The 22,358-nt window shown below is 35.6% G+C and overlaps 1 protein-coding gene across 3 annotated transcripts in view; it reads right to left on the reverse strand.

Annotated features, from left to right (window-relative positions):
- Window positions 1-22,358, reverse strand: part of LRBA (LPS responsive beige-like anchor protein) — a 419,285-nt gene that overhangs the window by 94,357 nt on the left and 302,570 nt on the right. For all 3 annotated transcript variants that reach the window (XM_075751281.1, XM_075751280.1, XM_075751282.1), the window contains 3 exons: window positions 20,878-21,018; window positions 19,559-19,678; window positions 3,650-3,802 (listed from right to left, as the gene is read on the reverse strand). In XM_075751281.1, the coding sequence (XP_075607396.1) occupies window positions 3,650-3,802; window positions 19,559-19,678; window positions 20,878-21,018 (414 nt within the window). The remainder of the gene's footprint in view (window positions 1-3,649; window positions 3,803-19,558; window positions 19,679-20,877; window positions 21,019-22,358) is intronic.

A 22,358-nucleotide genomic window follows, 5' to 3' on the forward strand; every position in this document is an offset into this window, starting at 1 on the left:
AGTTATTCTATGGCACTAAATATAATAGAGAGCTTTAGAGGTATATAATAGGGTTTCAGAATGGTAAAAGCCCGATAACTTTTCCATCAAACCGCAGTCTGTCTCAGACAAAAATATCCTAACCACCCCCCCATTGATTTGTGCTCTTACAAAATATTGTGCTATCACAAACTAATACAAAGTACCAACTATATGCAGAAGAAATACACGCATTTTACTCGTCTTTGTATTGCTTAGAATGACATCCTGATGCTATCATTCAGCTCATCATGACATTCCATCAATCAAACCCCAGTTTTAATTATACACCGTTCTGCTTTTTCTCTCAGAGCAAACACAGAGGACATGCAACGATCTATTTCAATTAAAATACATACTTTATAGAATTAAAAATAGGTTGGGAATCACTTTAAAATCAGCTATCAGCCTGTCAATTAATGTTCTGAACCTCTGCTATTGACCCAGTACTGTACAAGCTGTTATTATGCGCTGTCCTACATATCATCTGTTCCCCGTGCCGGTCTGTTCCAGAAAGACAGACAGCTGCAAGCGTCTATCCCTGTTCAACCTGAGGACCATCTGACTTTAATTGTAGCACACAGCTTGATGCGGGTCTGGTTATGAGAAGCCAAAGTATCACACTGTAATAATCTGGAAAAGCAGAAGCCTGCCAACACAAGGCTGCAAACAGGGGCTTGGGCTGTCTGGCTGGCTGACGGGCTGCAGGAAATATGATTAATGAGCAAGGTATAATGATATCAGGAACCCGATTAGCACCACAAAAAGGTCACAGATCAAAGTAGTATGCATTTCATGAGCTCCAATCATTGTAGAAGATCTGCGGACTTAAAGAGGTAAACTGGAATGCAAAGGTAAAAAATATCTATGTGTGATAGCTTACAAAATGAGCACTTAAAATACTATAATCACTATTTTGTCTGAACCAGGAAGCTGTAAGGAAATATTAGCTGAATGAATCAGCCCAAGCCACATTGTAGCAAGCTCTTTTTTGATTGTATTTGTGAGGAAATGAGGTTTAAGCATTCTTCCTAAACACACCTATTCTACTTAAAAATAAAATGATGCTGATTTGATGCTGATGCTATCCAATCCACCAAGTATTAACAGGAAAAGGCAATTTAATATTTGCATGTAATTTTCTCAGTTTTATTCCACTGCAAAACCAGCAGATTCCCGAGGCCATCACCCATACCAGCACTCACAGGGCCACCACCACCATGATAAGGTTAACTAGGGCACACTAAATCAGTTAACGCAATTCATTGGCACAGAGGTTAAAATTTAATGCTACCAGACTGACCAAAACTGGATACCTGAATTATAGCAACAGTATCAGGGACCTGGTGTCACCACAAGGGATGGTGTCTGACACACTTTAATACACGATCACTTGGTAAATTGTTTCTTATTTTTGTAATTAACTTCAGCCTTAAAAAAAAATATTCTGTTCTGTCCACTCATGTGATACTTGAAAATTGCATGTTCCTGTAAAAGTTCTTTGTTCTGAAAAACTCTAATTTATGGCCAGCTTTGTATGTTCTTTCAATACGCCATTTGGTAAGTGGTGCTGCAAGGTCTACTTCCACAGCAGAAGTTATGAAGCCAAGCAAAGTCTTTTTGATTAAAATAGTTTCAAAATTCACAATCACTAATGAATAATTACTTGGGGGAAAAAAAGTAGATGAGAAGGAAACATTAATTTTGTTTAGATAATAAATATGGTATTTCAGTTTCATAAGAAATGCTGAGTGAAATTAAGGAAATGACAAAGTAATTTTAATCTTCATCACTCAAATATACAAAAGTTAACATACTGCTGTTTTCACATTACGTTTTCTTGAAATGAAAGTTTTGGATATGTAACAAGCACTTCCCTCATTCTAGAGTGTTCTGAACTGCTTTTTATCAGGATTTAATAAAATAAAGATGCACTTATTGTGGATTGTACATAAAAAGAAAAAAATACATTTGGAATATGGAATGAGATCATTACTCTAAGAGAAGACTTTAAAGGGATTTTCCATTTTGTGCCCAAGAGTTTAACAGTAATAATCAAAAAGCAGCTGCTTCCTGCTGATGAAGCACTTCATCCTGAGTATATAGCACAAGTGAGAGATATCAAAGAGAGCTGCAAGGAAGGCAGACAGTAGTAGCAAAGGCTTTGGGAAATGATGGAAAGATGAGGGAAGGGTAGGTCAGAGTGTACAGAGAGGTGAGGGTGAGAAAAACCTGGCACCAAGGCTAGAAATGAGGAAAAGAAAATTAAGAGCTAAAATCCTAGCGGAGGATTAGGACGGAGAATAACTTCACAGTGGGGAAAGACGGATCTGTAATCAACAGAATGAGAACTGTATTTTAGGCAAAAGCTAAAACACCACAGTTGTGAGAGATCAAGGCCACAGGCTGTCTTTGACAAGTCTGCTTAAGAACACAGCTTTTCATTTCTCAGGTTATCCTGCATCACCAACGCATGCCAAGCTCAGAAAGGTGTCAGGCTGACTCCCTAACCTACTACCTATCAGCGCAACTTTAAGATCAAAAGTTGCGTTTGAATGTGGTTTGCCAAGTAGTCCTGCTAAATGTTAGTGTATTTCATACCTCATTTAAATAGAATTTGCACATACTTCTATATGAAGCAAAACACTAAATTCACCTAACATAATTTGTGATTATTATGGTGCACCCCACAACTGCCTGCAGAAATCTAGGCCAAATAACATTTCTGAAGACCACGGTATCACATGACCAGTAAAAGTGCAGTGTAAAGCATTCTGACAACTTATAAATCACAGATTTCTTCTGATGTGACTGTTCTGCAGTTTTATGAATATCAGGTCTGATATTCTGCCAACAACAGAACTTTTTCAATTCCCATTTTCTAACTTAGGAATACCAGGACGTTATCAAGTCTAAGTCTGGTATCTGAAAAGTTTTGTACAGTTTCCATGCCTTAATTCAGTATTTCCCAGTTAGCTGACTACCACATGAAAACTGCAACATCATTTTTCAAGATTTATTTAAAAAAAAGAAGTCCTTAGTTTAACAACAGAACTTTCCAAAACAGGGAAGAAAACAGTAATACAGGTTTGGGGAAGGAAGCAGGCAATGGAGAATTCAGTTTTATTTTCTTGTAAAAACCGCTTGGAAAAATATCAATTTAATGGAAGAAATGGAAGAGGTGGCAGAAGATTTAAAATGCAGCTTTCTTTCCTGAGGCATTCACTAATCTTTGGAGTTAAAGGGATACTAAAATTAAAAAACCCTAAAATTACATTTAAGTAATCAGAGTGACAAATATTTCCATGATTAAATAAGCTTTTTCAAGTCTTCTGTAAAGTGATGATTTTATTAGCTCTTTAGCACCACAAGAGCTGACATACAAATAGGCTAAGATCTCCTCTGTATTTAGACCACACTCAAACTTTCTTTGAGCAATTCTAAAGAATGAGCAATGCTATATGCCTTTTTTCTTCAAAACTTGTAAATCTAACATTTCTTCAAATTATTTCAGCCATAGTCCTACGTACATTATAAATAGCTATATATTGCAAGCAAAGATCCAAACCATTTCAGAAGAATCTTGCAAGACAAATGTTACTTGACAGACAATAGAAGATAGCCATCTTACCAGTCTGTTTATGCGAACAAATTCTTCTGGGGTTTTGGCCCATGGTGGAAGTTCAACATCAGACACAACTGTTCCATCATCCATCACTCCCAGATTGTAATTGTTGCTGTTGACAAATATCTCTGGGAGGTAATAGAATTCAGGAATCAGTTCCTATAGATAAATGAAAAACAATGCCATGTTATAAATTCTGACAGAGGATGCACTTTGTCGTGTTAAAAAAATAATTATTAGAATGGCATTAGGCAAAGAGAATATACAAAATCTTCCCACAGACATCCCCCCCCCCCCCCCGCCCCGAGGGGGGAAATCCCCTCTTCTATACTTTCTAAAATTTAAACCTTTAGATACGATAAGGCCTTATCATGCTTTTACAGGACAAAGAACTAAGACACAACAGGCTTTAAAACAAAACAAGTCATAACATTGGTTTTGAGTGCATATTATGCACAGAGAAACTTATAAAACTAAAGTAGTGAACACCACGTAGTACAAATAATTTTTAGTGGAAAGCAACAGACAACCAAGGATGTTAAGAAGTTGGGGAAAACTGCTTCTTTCACATTTTAATACAATCCACATTTTAAAGTGTTAACGCACAAACGGCAGTCCATAGTTTGGGTGAAAGTAAAGTCATACGTATTAACTACAAAGGTGTAAACCCCAGTTATATTCTTATTCTCTCTAACATCAGGGGTCTAAGAACTTTATGTTTAGGCTATTATCTAAGATTGTTCAATGCTCAGAAGTAACTTTTTTTGTAAATTCTAAAATACCTGGAGGTATACCACATGTTCAGGAAAAAACCCAGCAAACCCACAGTCAAAGCTGAATCAAGTCACTATTTTCCTTTCATGGAAAGCTCGTTAACTGAATTATGTGCCCAGTCTATAATTACAGGGAAGAATCATGCATAATTTCATAGACACACAAACACACACATGAGAAAAAAAGGAAGGAATTTCACATGGTTACAAGGCCTGTGTATGTGCTAAATTCCTTGTCAGGATCATCCCGGCTTTAAACAAGCGTGCTCTATAGGCCTGTGCTGAGCAGGACTGGAACGTGGCATTTAACACCTCCACGGCTGGCCAGTCCTGGCACTTCTGCAGGCAGAGCCTGCTACACTAAACACGGTTGAGGAAAAAATGCAAGCACATACAGCAAAGGAATTCGAATTCCCAAGTCTTATGAGAAAAACAAAGTTATAGTAATGGCCAAACGAAGAATTTTTTCATCAGAAAATGGTACAGAAAATAGCGCAGAATTGAACCCAACATGCTAGGAAGCAAAATTAAGCTCCAAAACATAAGGATTTTCTCCTGGATAACCGGAGTGTTTCCCTGTTTCGTAAACAGACATCAACTTTGTCAGTTGTCATTTATTTTGTAAAATGTGCAGTAGGATATACATAAGCATATCTAAGTTAATGTGATTAGAACCTTATTTGCACACTTTTATAAATGTCTGCAAAGTCCTGGCATAACACTTAATAGAAAAAGCCTATTAAGGCATAACATATATTTGTGCCCTTAATATATTTTAAAGGTGCTTTTTTTTTTTTTTTTTGGTGGAACTTGATGTTAAGACTTAAATACAGCCAATAAACCTGGCAATTTGATGGATTTAGAAAAATTGAGCCACTGAATTAGAGAATTTACTTCCTTTGTAAAGAAAGGATCAATACATGTAATGGCTTCAGGAAGTGTATTTCATAGCAAATGACTGGTGTAAAAATGCTCTGCCATACAGCAAGTGCAAACTGCACACTACTTCAGAAGTAGAAAAAAAATCAGACTGCCCCACTGGCTTTGTCTACAGCGGGTGTAGTGTGTAGCGACGTCAGAAGCTCAGTAGATCAGATCTGAAACCCAGTCTTGACATGGGTCAATGGATCAGGGGTCTCCCAGATAGCCCCCCAGGGCCAGCTATGGCATGAGCAGCTTTCCAAATGGCTGAGAGCAATAGGGAGGTCATCAGATTGCGGACAAGGTCAATCCGAAGTAGCCAGGGCAAAGACAGGAAAGATCAAGCAGGAATTAAGCTATTATCACCTCCATCCTTGTGTGAAACACTGCTTGGCTTTGAATTGTACATCTTTTTGTTTACAGTCACCTTAATTAACTAGGCAGGGTAAAAACATGCTTCTGTACCAAATGCTTGACAAGTACTTGATAAAAAAGAGATTCGAAACTATTTAATTGGATAAGTGAAAGAACAAGAATGTAGCAAGGATAAACGTTTGTAAAAAAGAAAGTACCCTAACACTGAAGTTTCTGTAGTTTTTATCCTCATGGACAGAAACTAACAAAGAAAAAGCAGAGACACCGGACTATTAAATCGATCGCAGCGTGCACCACAAATATGAAACCATACCATGATTCTGAATACTTAAAACATAAGCTCATTACATATGTTACTGATGTTTTGTTTTGGGTTTTTTTATATATATATATCTCTGTACAGCTATTCATTAGTTTCTTTCAAGATCAGAAAACATTTGGCTTTCTAGAACACACATTGTTTTCATTAGATTACACAGAAACAATATGCTGCCTGGAAACTTAAAAATTATCAGTAACTTCTGTTAGTTTGACTATTAGAAACTTTTCATAAAACGTTACTTCATTACTACAGAAAGGAGTTTTCAGAAAGTTTTTCACTGTCACCACAACGATATATTTTTACAAAAGGAGCTTCTAGAGGATCTGATTTTCTTATCTTGAGCATGTGCTAGCATTTACACATGGGAAAAGGGGGGCAAACAGATACACTGGACCATTCTAATTGAGTAGTATTTAGCGCCGATTTTCAATGGCTTTATACAGGTGAAAATGGCGACATTAGTTAAAGGCCAACAGTTTTTCCTAAAACCAGTGAACAAACCTGATGGTAAAATACTGAATTTTTATCAAACTTACAAATATTCTTCATGTATTGGGTAACTGCAGTCCTTAACAGTCCTTCTCAACTCTACTTATAGGGTCCTTCTCCTTTTTTCTTAAAATATTCACACTACATGTTTAAATTGAGAGTAAGATAGCAGATGCTGACTCATGTGTCTAACTTCATTAATAACGGAACTTCTTGGACACCTGAGAACATTAAAAAGACAAATTAATGCACTTTTTGCGTGTTTTTTGAGGGCGGGAGGAAGGAGTTACTTGTGGTTTCACACAAATAGCACATGAAGATGCAGGACCAGCCACGAGGGGCCAGACTGAAGGACCGTTTAGTATCTCACCTGGAACAGTGACAAGGACTGGAAGACTAACACAGGGCAAATACAGCCTTTCCACATGTATCATGTCATCTTCTTACAGTTAAATGGTTTTGAACTAATACTTCTGATTTTTAAAATCATTAATCATGGGTTCCACACTGGTTTCGTCTACAAAGGTTTTTCCTTTGGTTATTCTAAAACTGCTTCCTAACAGTTCCAGTGGATGGTTCTAGTACCCACAATGTGAAAAACAGTAAATATTAATTCCTTATTCACTCTTCTATATGCCCTTCTGGATACGATAGACCTATCTCATCACATTCTTCCTCAGTGGTATCTTTTTGCAAGCTAAAGGACTCTAGTCAATTTAGATTCGCTCCCTCTGGAGGTCTTCCCTTCTGACGAACCATTTTGTTTGCCTTCATACTTTTTCTAATTCTACTGAATCCTTTCTGAAATTGTATGCACTCACCACATGTACAGAAACAGTAAAATTGTCCCACATTTCTTTTTTTTATATGATTTCACGGAAAAACAAAAACATCTGTATGATTTGTTGAAGCTTTTGCTTTAGCACAATTGTGTTGAAAATTAGTTTCAGAAATTCCTCTATTGGAATTCACCGTTCCATAGGGTAGACACAGATATCCTTATGATAAGCAACATTTCACTCCTTCTGCCATGATTTCATTACAACTGATGAAGGAGCTCACCGTGAATATCACCATGAATCTAACACACAGTATTTATAGTGGTATATATTGCTTTTAAAAAATTAAAGATAAAATTTACCATATTAAAATGCTTATAAAACTCTGCGTATAATTAAAATACAATTTTTCTCTAACAAAAATGCCCTCTACCACATAGCAACAATAATTCCTAAGGAAACTTCACTAAAAAGATTTTTCTTACAAACAATATCAACAGAATGTCAGTTTAATGCTGATAATTCATTTTCATGTTTGCCACCACCATAAAAAAAATCTATATAAGATACGTTGTTTCTTTAATTTAATGAAATGTTATTTTATTCTTTTCTTTTGTTTAGGAAATAATAGACGGATGCCTTTTGAAGCAGAGTTACATCATCTGCAAAGGTGTCTGGAAACAGTGACGCAGATTCCCTAACCATATTAAAACATTTATAAGATACCAAATTTTCAAACTACATTATTTGACAATCACATTAAACAATATTAAGCCTATATATAACCTGTCAAACAAAATACTAAAAATGCATATTAGAAGTCCAGGGTTTTATTCATATTGCCACACTTTATTTCCTGTTAGGGGACTTAAATGGCATTCAAAAATATATACTAATATATTAAATGAATTCAAATTTCATTTTTTCATCACACGTCAATGTAATCGCTTTGATGACTGTGGGAAAGTATAATTTCTAAGTACCCATGAGTTTCCCTCCATCTGCTGTATGTGTGTTACTTCTCACAGATCTAAGAAATTGCCTCAAGACGCTGCTTGAAATTCTCCCAACTTGTAAGAAAAATACTTCAACAGGTTGCCATTAAAATTCTAAACTGAATTAATGAAGAAATTAATTTTATGAATGTCTAATGATCCTGTTAAAGTTCAAAGAGGTTATATTTCAAATATTTCCTAGTTTAAGAAAACTATAAAAAAATCTTCAATAATTTAAAATTAAGCAAAGAAAATTATAAAAATTCCAGATTATTATTTAGTAGATTAATGAAATACATGATAATCACAATTAGTAGCTGATTCATTATTGATCAATAAGTAGATTTTATTAAGTCAATACTTTATTGCATAAAAAAAAGCATTTTTAAGGCACTAAAATCCTGTTACTCAATACATGGATTAGATATACACAAAATTATTTTACTTTTTACTGAAGACATATGTAAAAGTATGCAATGGTATTTATTGATTGTATTTACACACTATGCAATATGTAGTTCAGGTTAATTTGACAGAGAAAGAGGAAGAAAAGTTGTGTATATAATTACATTCCTTTCCTCCACTTTTTTTAAATTAACTGGGGGTGGAGAGGACTATATTGAATCATAAGAAGGTCTAGATAAAACCTTGAAAGGTCACCTTGTCCACCTTTCCCTTCACAGACAATTATAATCAGGTATTCTCGGAAGATGTTTCTCTGCCTTGTTCTTTTAAAATTTTCAGTGATGGGGATCCTACAAATTTCTGGTACTCATCTGTTCACACCACTGGAAGGTCTTCCTAACACCCAGGCTGCTTTTGCTGCAGCTGGAGCCCCTTCCTTGCCCTGTTCAGACTGACTACAAGCAGCAGTTGCTGTGCACTGTGCCTGCCAGCCAAAACCCCCGGCAAGGTGAAAGCAGTACAACTGCCACTGCCAAAGCACTTTACGTTTCTGTCCTTGTTCCTTTTTTCTCCAAAGGAAACAAACTAAAACCTTCAACTTTGTACCACCAGTCTCATTTCCTAGATCTCTGGTCATTTTCCTTTGGACTTTGGCAAATTTGTCCATAATTTACTTGAAGGGGTTTTTTATTTCAACAGCTACACAAAAAGTTTGGAGCAGATATTAAAAGTATTTGTTTCATGTTCAGTACGACTATTACTGGGTATAAAAGAAGCAGACGACAGATACTAGATGGAACTTTCTGATCTATACACCCAGATGTCTCTATTTTTAACTACTGCAATTCCCACAGATTACCATACATGGATCTGACTGAACTTAGAATATTTATTTTTTTTTTACTTAGGTAAGTATTTCCCTGTTATGGATTTTGGCACAATTATGCTGAAAAATCTTTCATGAAAACCAAAGATCTGCATCCTAAATATGTTAAAAGTTTTGCTACACCAGCCATACAGTTTATGGCTAAAAATCTCAATTACTGTGTACCTGCTTCTGAATTTTGCTAGTCATTGCTCTTGGACACCTTTGACCTCACTACTAATATGACATGAAATTTCTCCTATACAAAGGTAATGTTGCCAGTTTGGCAGCAACTTTATTCCTTGTAACTTTTGAAACTCCCGACTATTAGATGGAGAAGCATAAAACAATGCAAAGCATATGTAGAAAAGCTTATCAGGTTACAGGGTGTCTTAGGCACGCTTATGTTAGGCAGCCTGTTTCAATAAGCATGAGTTGCCATTTTGCAGAGCTTCAACTTTTTTTTTAAGATATATTTTAGAGAAAGGCATGAAATTTGTCATCCTCCAGTTTCTGAATGTTCCAGCAGCTTGGAGCTCTAGTTTCTTGCCTCTAGTACCTAGTATAATAAGGTTTAAACATATTGCTTAATATGCCTTTCAGTAAGTTGTATTCAGACCTGCAGCTCACATGTGCTCATCAGCCTATTGACGGCGACCTCCATTTCCTCCAAAAACATTTTCAGTTTCTTGGTCAATTTTAGCAAATTTCACAGCAGGCTATAAAGATAAGTTCCTAGAAGTTTAAAAAACAATAAGCAGGCGAGTAGAGCCTTTACATGTGTGCGTCTTGAGGGGCCCAGTAAGTGCAGCAGTTCACATTTTAGTAGTCTCCACAGAAGCTACAGAGAGGACACCATAACAAATGTCCCATCACTGAGCAATTCTTAATTTGAGGCTTGCAGCCGTTCTGACAAACAAGTCAATCAATTGCAAGAGGCAAATCCAGAGGAGACAAAGCATCATCTGTTCTAATACTTGCAGAGAAGGATTTATTTTTCCTTTATAGAACATTACCACTATTAATAACCTTTTCCAAACATACAAAACCTGATGTATTATTAGGTAAACAGAATCTTCCCAATGTCCACCTTAATGTTAATTGCCCTAAAGTTCAATGATCAACTTCTTGAAGACTTGATGAATCTCATGCTTGAAAGAATAAATCCACACTGAATACATGTGACACAATAATGGCTTAGTAATCCGCGTAACAGTCACAGAAACTACGTAGTATCTATGACTGCAGGCAAGACTACCAATATTTTAATTTCGTGACAGATCTGTAACATAATATAAATAGAATATAACTTGTCTGCCATAACAAAGATTTTCGGCACAGAGTTTGCACTTGTTTGGATAAAATACATCAGGACCCACAGACAGGAGCAGGTTTAACACTCTAATAAAAAGAGGACCCAGTAATTCCTGTGGATACTCAAAAGTGTCCCTGGATGTGCTTCTTTCAGTAAAAGTATGTGAAAAAGAGATGCAATTACATGTCTTTTTTTTCCTATCTTTTTTCCAGACATATCATGACTGAATTTCTGTATCATTTTTTTATCAGAAGTCAATGGATTTTTTTTTTTTTTAATAAATGTTTTGCACAGGCCTTTAAGAAAGGCTGAAAACTTTAGCCTGGATGGCTTTTAGTTGTGTAAACTTTGAAAGTTCTTACTTCATTCAAAATATGCACTGGAAAGGAAGAAAAGTTAAGAAATAGTAAAGACTGAGGTACATGGCGACATTACGTCATTATCTGAGCATCTCTCCAATGAGATTAATGTATTAAATGACTTAATTTTGCTTTTACTTTACTGCAACTATTCCTTTGATTTTAAATATTTCAATAATTTTAATGAGATGCATTAGCTATATTTTAATGCCACTAATTAAGAAGTCATGGCACCGAAACTCAACAAATCTTGTTAAATATTGCATACTTGTAGCCGATGTTTTCTTTATCCCTTTTAAGAACAATTTACACAACCTGAAGAACAGTACATAACAGCACTATGATATCTGCAGATATAGATTTTGAGAATGTCCTACGACCAGGAGAATCCTAGGTTTAGTACAGGCTAACTCTAGTTCAAAGTTGGCACTGTCAGTTTGCATAGGCTGATCCTAGCAAGAACGTTTTTGTCCAGGATCAACTTTAGTTACTAGCACAGAGATGACTTAGAGGCAAAGAATTAGAAAATGGATGAAAATTGAGAAGAGAGAGAGCTACTTTCAGAACTCTTTGTTTATTACAGTCTACAGTTTGAGACAACATTTTAGACCCATAATTATGACTTAAGTTATAATTTAGTATCCTATTCATAATGAAATCATGATGTCTTTTTAGCATTCTCCTGCTTCCCACGCTGTCCCCTCCAAGGACACTCCTGAAGAATCTTGGCCAAACCCATTCTCCCCCAATCTTACTAGTGTTTATATACACCAGATACCCACTTTAGAACACTAGTACACTTCTAGAAACCCAAGACAATGATAGCAGACATTGTTTAATACTGTTAGAATTCAAACAGACTTTAAAGATGAAGCTTTATTTAAAGAAAAATTGTCCAAAATTATGTGATGCTAATGAGATTTATAACACAGTTACCTTGCCAAAACAGTATTTCTTTACCTAAAAAATAAGCTATTCTATACTATGAGCAACTTAGGATGAGATAAAGGATCGTAACTTGCCAAACACACCTGTATGAGACACGAATTCAGGTATTCCATACCATCACACTAGCCTTACAATAGCTGTCACTGATGTGTGCCACATCGTTAAGATTGACTTTCATAAATTAGTACCCATTTTATGATGGAACAATCTGGAACAGCATAATTGGAGCTTACTAATGTTTTCTGTAAGTTCATGGTCTTCTAGCATCTCCTTTGGAACAAAACTAATCAAATGCACCAAAAAAAAAAACCCCAATCCATAAGCACATGAAAAAGGAACACACACAAAGCAGTAGAGGAAAAGGCATGAAGAACAATACATAACTCTATACTAGTAACTTCATTAAAAATGGTTAAAAAAAAAAATCAATCGCATTAAGCCAATCTAATTTTCTTTTCAAAAGGTAACTGCAACAGTGGATGGTGAGAGAAAAAGAGGTAAGATGTTGCTTCACTTTTGAGAAAGACCTCTGAGACTGTCTCAGTCTCCCATGACATTCTTATAAGCAAAGTAGAGAAGTGGAGATGAGATTAGGTTACAATAATGTGGGAGTACCCAAGCTGGAAATCCATATTCCAAGAGTAGTTATCAATAGTTCACTGTCAAACTGGGAGGACACAGTAATGGGGTCTGCCTGCTCCTAATACCAGTCAATAATCTCATTAATGACCTGGCATAGATGGTGCAGGAATAAAATTCCAGATGACACTAAGAAGGCAACATAGCTGTTTGGAGGACAGCATGAGAATTTCAAACGATCTTGAAAAAACATATATACGGTATTAAGGAAAAAAACAAATCAGCAAAATACTACACTTGTAAAAGAGAAAATACATGCAAAGAACAACATGGGTAACAATATGCTGTTGTAAATAATGATAAATACTTTTATTGCAACAGGTTAGTTACCAAACCAGAAATAACAACTGCTTTGGAACACGTATGTGCAAATCTACACATTCATCAAAGAAAAACAGCAACACAAAAGAACAAACTTCTGATTCCAGAACTTAGTCCAAGCCCCACACTACACTATTGTTCTGTTAAACACTGCCAGGTTATTCATGTTTGCTTTTTGTACAATACTAACAAAACTAACCAGGATTGTTTGCACTAATAATGTAAATTAAGAAGTAACTAAATGAGTTAATGGTCATGCCTATCTAGTACTTTAAAGGCACCAAGTGGTACTCTCACAGAATTGAAATACATTTAATACTCTTCAGTGCAGAAGATTTAACTTAAAAACACATGGTTAATCATTTAAAGGCAACAGTGCTGAGCTCATTAGTAAATAACAATGCCAGAGTGGTAGTGAGACACTACCAAACTTCCAAAGGATTTAATTTGCATTGCTTAAATAAATGGACAGGGGTGAACTAGGAAATTAAATTTTATGCAACATATCACCTCTTGAAATCAAAATTTGAAAAGTTCAACCAAAGGTTATACTACAGTGCAGCATTAGTCTCCTGCTTTGATCATCGACCCAAGGCTTTCACAGGATATTGACAAAGATTGGTTGTGACCACACATATGCTTTAGCTTTCTCTGTTGAAGTGATACCAGCCAACAAGAGTTGCTTCCAAAGCTAGCTCACACTACTCCTCCTTGTAATGTATGATGCCTCCATCTAAGATTAACAATAGTCGTAGGACAGCGAGCATCAATAACTACATTCATTCTCTTCACACAAGAAGCAAGGAGAAATAATTTACTGTAATCACTTCAATGGTTCTAAAAATTCACATTTTTTTCAGCTGGAATAAGAATAAACCCTTCTTTTTCCTTGCTGTCCCCTACTCCCCATGCATCAAGATGCAGTAGCATTCACTTTGGCCTGCCACTTTCATGGTCTTAAAAGTGGCTTCCAAAATCCTTTGTATTTCTATAAATCGATGCATTAAACGGCTAGGTTTTCATCAGTTGTAGAAGTATCAACAAGAATCCAGAGAGCTTATGGTCAAAAAACCCTAATATTTAATCAGCCACAATAGCTGACTAAGTTTATGTTCTCAGCCCATCAGAAACACAAGGTAAAGCGTAAAACCCTTTCACTTGTTGAGAAATAAATGTTTTTACCCTGTGTTTGCCATGGATTGAATGGTATGGACAGCCAAATACTACAGCAAAGTCATTTCCATGCCATCTATACCTACACTTTCAAGAAATTTCTCCCTCAAGCCATTCAATCTGTCTCAAGTCCGCAACTAACTAGTGACTCCCCTGAAATAATTTTTGTTCCTCACATCTCACAAAGACATCTTTTATAGCTAAAATAATTTTCTTGTTCATAAGGCTACTCCCAGAGTGAATATCCTGTTGAACACAAACAAGCTCTATGTTGTCTTTAAAAGAGCCAAGTGTTTTTTGCGCTTAAGTACGTGGCAGTCTCCCCATCACACCTAGAACCGCACTCATCTTTGAAGGAATCAGCTGCCTCAGAACAAGTATACAAGCAAAATTCAAAGTTGAAATAAAAAAATGGATTAGTATTTCAAATGAAGTTTCAACTTAGACAATTACTTTAGTCAGAATATTCATCCACAGCAGAACAAAAAACATCTGTAAATATACAGTTATATATAGTGTTTTAAATATATAATTAAAACATACAGTAAGACATTCTTCTTGGTTACATATTGCTCAACCTCAAACAGATCACAATGAAAATAATAATACCTCAACACAAGTCAAGTGGATCTTTTCAACTTTAAAAATATTTAATATTCAGCCCAAAAAGCAATATAACAGCCCCACCTGAAACACTGGAAAGGGAAGCAGAAAGATTGAAGAATTCAGTTAAGGAATCTGCTAATAAATACTAGACAGAACAGTAAAATGTAGCCTACCTATCCAATAAAAAAGGGAAATTCCTAATTATTTTAACGCATTTAAATGTTTAGTCGCTCAGTCAAGCTGACTGGCCTGCTGCAAATAAAAAAATTCAGGATGTATCTCATAACTTTGTTAAAGATAGAAAACTGTTTCCTGTGGAGGTGAAAGGTTAGAACATAATGCAGAGATCTCTGTATGAAGACTTTCTAGAAGGCTAGCTTTTACTTAAATGCTGTTATTATTTGCTTGATATTATTGTTTTTCATCTCAGCTCTGCCTAATTTCCATGTAAATGTAACAATAAAAATTGTTCTTAAAACAAAACAGCTTTTCCAATAAGCCAGCTGCATTCAGTTAACGTTGGATTATAATAGCCATACAGAAGATACAGATTTAAAAATATGTAATAACCACACTGTAATACATGACAATGTCTCTTAAATGAGAATCCAAGAAAATACATTTCTTATTAAACTTTCTGTGAAAAAAGTAAACTGCGCTTCAAGAGCATAATTTTCTTAAAAATGACAAGGTAAAATCTTAATTTTACATGCAGCTGAATAGTCTTCACAGACAGGCATGAGCTGTGCTCATGCAATACATTCTTACGCACATGGAGCTAAGAGGAAAATCATATGTTGTTTTGGACAAAATCTTGGACCGAATTAAGACAGTCCAAAGACAAGTTGATACTGGAAAAGAATGAGTGAATTAGATGTCAAAGGCTTTTGAATAAGCTTAGAATAATCATGAATGTATTAGTGTTTGCAAATTGCAAAATTCAAGGAAATCCCACAAGCTCTTGCCAGTAAGCAGCATCTTCCAAGTTCTGGAAACAATCAAAAGAACATAAGGCTATCTATTTTTAAAAATGTTTTGCTAAGATCAAGTATTTCTAGTACAGTACCATACAAGATGGTTAAAATGTAACTTCTGTTTTTTTAATCTCTTGAAAAGGAGGTGGATACAAACTAGACAGCTTTTCTAGACACTATTTCTTTATTAATGTACAATTTAGAAATGTTAAGAACTCCACTGATGACAGTAGTTGACACTGGCTTTCCTTCCTTTAATTTTACAGACATCATCCCTTTGACTCTAGTGATGCAGAAAGCAGCTTTCCAGTCCAGAATTACAAGGAAATAATTTCAGAACTCAACTTGAATCAGAAAACGGCATTTGCTTTACTGCAATATTGTACACAACGGTGATAGCAAATGATGTGATGACAGACCATGAGAAAGTACTGTCATAAAATGATTACAGAGAATGATACTCCAAGATTACAGGGAATAAGTCTAAAACTTATGGGTGTCGTGTTTCAGTGTTTCATAATATTTGTTGGCTGTAAAGTAGGTGGGAAAGGAACTCTAAAGGAAGAATAAACATTGGAAACTCTTCATTTCCCTTGGCGAGGATCAACATCAGAGGGGTCTGTGTTCATCTAACTCCTCCTCTGTCTTCTTCCTCCTTCTTTTCCAAATACACACATGCATGTGCACACGTACATACATCATCCAAGATGGGTGAAGAAAACATTCTAGCCAGGCATGGATTGTCTCCCATGGAAGTTACTGCTTCATATTCTTGACATATGAAAACAGTAACACAAAACATACCATTTAAGTAAGACTGCTGTCATTAATTTCATCATGACAGTAACATCTATTTTAATTTTCTTAATTAGTTAGTAAATAATTCTACTTACAAACATGTATACAGTATGATGTTACCATTAACTACAGGAGCACATAATAATCTACTTTATTCAGGCTCTTTGATGCATGTGTCAACTAAACACATTCAAGCACTAGTAAGCTAACATGTTGCAATTCTGCACGTAGAAAACTTCTAGAGGTGTATGGGACACTTTAGCCATGCATTTCACAAATACTTGCAAGGTAGGGCAGAACACCGAGTATCAGGAAACTTGGGGATACAGGTACTGCCAACAAAGATGGTTCTGTGCATTTCCAAACTTTTTGTTTCCTAATTCTTTCAAGATGTTCTACGGAAATCCTATCTCATCTCCCTTCCTAGCTGCTCATCCAATCTCATGAACAGACTCCTCTAGTCAATCTTAATACTCACTCAAATGCTTCACAGCAGTATAATGTAATTCATGGCAATTCACAGACTCAGAAAGCTGCAAGCAACTTCAAGAGACCATCCGTAACAGTAGGGATGCCTCTAAAGGCAGCACCAGCTTGCACACACACCATTTCCAAAAGATATCTAAGCATTTCTGAAAAACCCTCACTACACTAATTGCCAGGGAAGCATTCATCGGTTTTATTTCTTCTGTTAGAAAGGTTACTTTCACATCTAATTGAAATCTCCCTGATATTTAAGCCCATTAATTCTTATTCTATCCAGCATGGGCAGCAAAGATTTTTCATTTCTTTCTTGCAGCAGTCCCTATGTAATAGAAGGTTCCTCCTCAATCTTCTCTTCTTTAGAAGAAAAACAAGCATTACCTTTCACTGCATTTTATTTTCAAGACCTTGCATTGTTATCATTGTTCCAGCGTGGACTCTCTCCAACTATGCCACAACTATGAACGTAATACTCCAGCTAAGACCTTATTAAAGCTAGGCAAAGCTGAAGACTTCTTTCATACATTTTGTAAGTTACACTATGTCCTGTTGATGTATCTTCTACAAAACGTCACTTACCTTTTGTTATACCACAATATTGTCAATTCGCGTGCACTTTTGATGTACTACAATCCTACATCTTTTTTTTTTGCGCAGCAGATTGTTCCTTGTGTTCTATTTGTACCTAACTGTATGAGAATCTGCAGGAAAATTACAATTCTCACTTTTCTCTAATAAACTTAATCTAACACTTTCCTCAAATAATTTTTCCCTTCTGCAAGAAGTGCTTCCAATTCCACTACACTTCCAATCCAATAACAATGGAAACTGAGGCCTAACCTGTTATCATCAAGAAGAATTCCACTCAATACATCTTTCCAATTTTAATAATGAACCACTGGTAACTATTCTCCAAATACAGCAGATTCTTTCAGACCAAGTTTTCCCAGCTCACTCATGAGACAATGTCAAAAACTAAGATCATCATCTGCTGCTTCTCTCTTTATAAGGTCTGTTACCTTTTCTCATCAGAAACTGTGATCTGTTCTTTCCCAATTTGATATAGACATTATATCTTTTTCTAAGTGCTATTAATTCCACTAGTTACTGATTGCCATTGATTCTTTCGGTGGGGACTCACAGATGCAAGAAAGCCATTACTTTTTCAGTACTATCGGTTGACAATTTTCTCATTCTATTAATCTGAAGATCAACCCTTTCTTTAATTGTCTCCTCACTATGAATGTAGTTATAGAATTATTTCATTTTACTTATGTCTCTTGCTAGTTCCATGACATTGTTGAGTTAGACTATGATTTTCCTCACAATCTACTTTTCCATCCTTCCTTCCATTAAAAAAACAATTCTGATTTTACTGTCGTCTTGGATTTGAGATCAACAAACTTTCCCACCACTGCCAGCATCCTTGTCTCCTTTGCCCTCCTCCCCAGTTCCAAATACTCCTCAGACCCCAGACTCCATTTGTTTACCTCATTCCTTCCTTCAATGGTCACCTACCTAAACCTCTGCCCTTGGCATTGCAATGTGCTCCTACCTTAGCTTCTTGGCCCAGTTAATTCTAGGTCTCTTTCTATACAACAATTAATTAACAGATTAATTTATCTTCTATTCCCACCTACTTCTTGTTCACTCACCAGTTCCCAGGCCCAGTGGCCCTGTTAGGATAGGTTCAATGTCACACTAAATTCTATGTTTCATCTTAGTATCCTCAAACACTGGCTTTCTGTAGCCCTTTGTTACTCTACCCACTATACAGTCTTTCTGGAGACTGATTCCAGATGTCCCTCTCAGCACTTTATCCCCATCTACTTATTCTTCATCATAAGACTAGGTTTTGCCACTTCTGCACCTAAATTAGCTCCTCCTGTTTGTCACAGTCAAACAAGGAAATAGGCCACTGCAGAAATTGCCCAAAAATGAAGTTGGATGCCTAGAGCCAAAATCACATAAAGTAATAGGAATATTAACTGCAACATTCTTATCTGAGCAGAGCAGAAGCAAGAACAGAGTATTTATGAAACTTATTGGTTAAAAATCTATACTAGTTATACCAATCTATACTTAAAACTTGTGCAGAGGAACAAAAAGATGGTGAAACACATATCTGTAGCTCAAAGGACAATCTTGCCTTATTTCAGTCTCAGGGCTAAAAAAGTTGGCTAAAGTTTTACAACAGAATTCACTGAAATATTCTAACAGAAGTAAAACCATGTGTCACCTCCCTTGCATCTTTCCCCAAATAGCTCCCAATCTTCTTCCTTCCCTTTTTCATAACCTGTGGTCCTATGATCACAGCTACAATAAAGGAAGATGCAGTATAAAACATGTTAACACCTTTCAGGAAAGGTTTTTACCTTGATATCAGAAGTGTCACGCTGACTATTGCGCCACGCTCTTGAAATAGATGAAAAAGTTCTATCTGCATGATCAAACTTCCCACCTTGTAGATTTAGGAAAAGTGTTGTAAAGGGTTCCTAAATATATATAAAAAGATTAATTAAAAACAGCAATTTATTTCTTTAGGAATTTGGGGAAAAAAAGGGGATTTATTATTCTTTGGGGGTTTGGTTATTAATGATGCTATTCTTCTGGCAGACACATGATTAATCGCAAAGGGTTAATTCTATTATCCAAGAATGAGAAATACAAACCAATGCTTGTTTCTTCAATAAATGCTTTTTATTCCTACTCCATGCATATATATTCAGGTAAAGAAAAGCCAATAAAAATGAAAGAAAACATTTACAGGCTGGAGGAGAAGCTACAGTCCATTGTGACACAAATTGCTCTCGAAACCACGAAAAAGCTCAACAGTTTTACCTTAGATATTTTTTTAAACTATCATGTAACAAAAATAACGTATGCATTTTATTTTGTTCAAGGCAATCTATTAATAAAAAGGGTGGCATTCAATACCAATACCTTTATGATTGTTATTGTTTAATATGCAATTTATGATTCAGAGAAGAAAAATGTTTGAAAGATTTAAAAGCCTCCTCTTAGTTAAGAACACTTAAGCACATATTAGTGGATAATTGCTTGAAATTAGCTAAGCGCCATAAATTACTTCAAGGATTTATGTATGCTTGTACATTCTAACAAGCTTTAATTAATGATGTGCTGCTAATGCTTTCCCAAAGAAATTACTTTCCAGGAGATAAATCGTCTTTCAATTTTATAGAAAAATGCATTGTTTAACCAATAATATCAACATGTAGCATCTCAAAAGTTACTTCCATATAAGTTGCAGGGTGTTTTTTAAAAAATACATTATTTACATCACAGAATTTCATGATCATCAGAAACAACCTCATTTACATTCATTAGGAGGTGAAAATTAAAGGCATTCAGTAAGAACCACAAATGTTCAGTACATGGTCCAGTCAGGAAATATGCAAGGAAGGGAAGTTAACCATGTTTAAAGCAGTAGAAGAATGTACACTAGAAAGCAATTCTTAAGGAGAAAAAGCTTCACCGATTTGAAAAGACTGTACCATTAAAATTAAAACCTTTCGCTCAAACTTTCAAATACATTTATCCTACGTTACCGATTACAATTACTACAAAATTTCAGTACTCTCCTATGCCACTGAGTTTTAGTTTATACATTCCTAGCCATTTGTTGCTTTCGTTATCATTTAAAGGAAAAGCATTTTTAAAAAAAAATACTTACAATTCTTAACAACCATGTGAGTGCGAAACTTGCAGTTGAGTAATGCGTGCCATAGTGAAATTTGGGAACCTGATCATCTTCCCATGATTCATATCTCTCAGCAAAGAACGCTGCTCTCTTTGGGTTCAAAGCTCCAATAGGCTACAAGGTTTGTAAAAATAAATACATTAAGTAAATAAAGATAACATGACCTATTATCACATCATACTCCCCTCGCTCTTTTTGGTAATGAGAATTATTGACGTGCATGGAGAAGACTGGGTTTGGTGTTTTGCAAAAACAGATGCTGGATTCTGGAAGGACCTGAACAGATCTGTGTACTTCAAAACAGGATTCCATGCACACGCGCACGGCTGGCTGGAAAAGAGTCTCTTCTGCACTCATATAGGCTTCATTTCTACTTACTGCCGATTCAAGTCAACGACTAAAAACCACTTCACAGTGGAATGTCTTGGACAAAGAGTTGTTAACTTGCGTGCCTGCGGATACGTGTGCATGCTGAATACACTATTAAGCAAATGGTAAGCAACAATGAGAAACATCTTTGGATATTTTTCTTTGGAGGGGGGAAGGAAATTGTGACCAATAGGGTGGAAGAATATTAACAGTGCACTTGGAATTTTGATGTTACTGCTCCTGTTTCTACACTTTCTATTTACTATCCCAAGACAAGTTTTACTTAATGGATAAGACTTGAAACTTGGCAAGAGAAAAAATAGCAGGAATTTCTATATAAAAACATTGATATAAAAGAAACAAATAACATATGCATGACTAAAAAAGTCTATCACACTTTCGCCAACATTGCTATTCTTTGTTTAGTGCTTACCTAGGACATAGACACCCGGGGATTTATTTATATATAGCCGTGCATTTCTTCAGCAGACTTTTACATAAAGGATTTGGAAAAATGAGTATACGTCACATAAACCACTGAGAAACCCAAAAGTGAATTTAGCCATTCTACATGCAAAATGCTGCAAGAGATGTAAAATATCTTTGTATATACACGCAAAACGTATGTGCAATACAATTTTGTATATATACTGAACACACTGTTTGTATGCTATTAATGTAAATGATGCCCATCTGTACAGACAATGGGTGCATTTAAGTATAACTGAAGAATAAACATGCAACAATATTTTCTTCTTTCTGTTCTGCAAGAATAAATATACTTAAGAATACACTACAAGGTAAGGAAAAACTTTAAAAGTCCTTGAACAAAAGTATCATTAACCTAGTCATTAATTCAAGTATAGTTCAAGTGAAAAACTACGTCTGCTATTCAGATTATTATTATTCAAATAACTGCTTCTTTGCAGTGAAATCTGGCATACAAGCTTCAAAGTATTTTCTCTCTAAGATAGATTAGATCTATGAATGACCTAAGATCTAATCTTGGGTTTTTTACTTAGAGCAGCTTTCACATTGCAGTAGGATAGAGAAAACATCTTAGGTTAATTACTATTTTTGCAGTT

This window comes from Balearica regulorum, chromosome 4 (assembly GCF_011004875.1).
Source record: "Balearica regulorum gibbericeps isolate bBalReg1 chromosome 4, bBalReg1.pri, whole genome shotgun sequence".
NCBI classification, from domain to species: Eukaryota; Metazoa; Chordata; class Aves; order Gruiformes; family Gruidae; genus Balearica; species Balearica regulorum.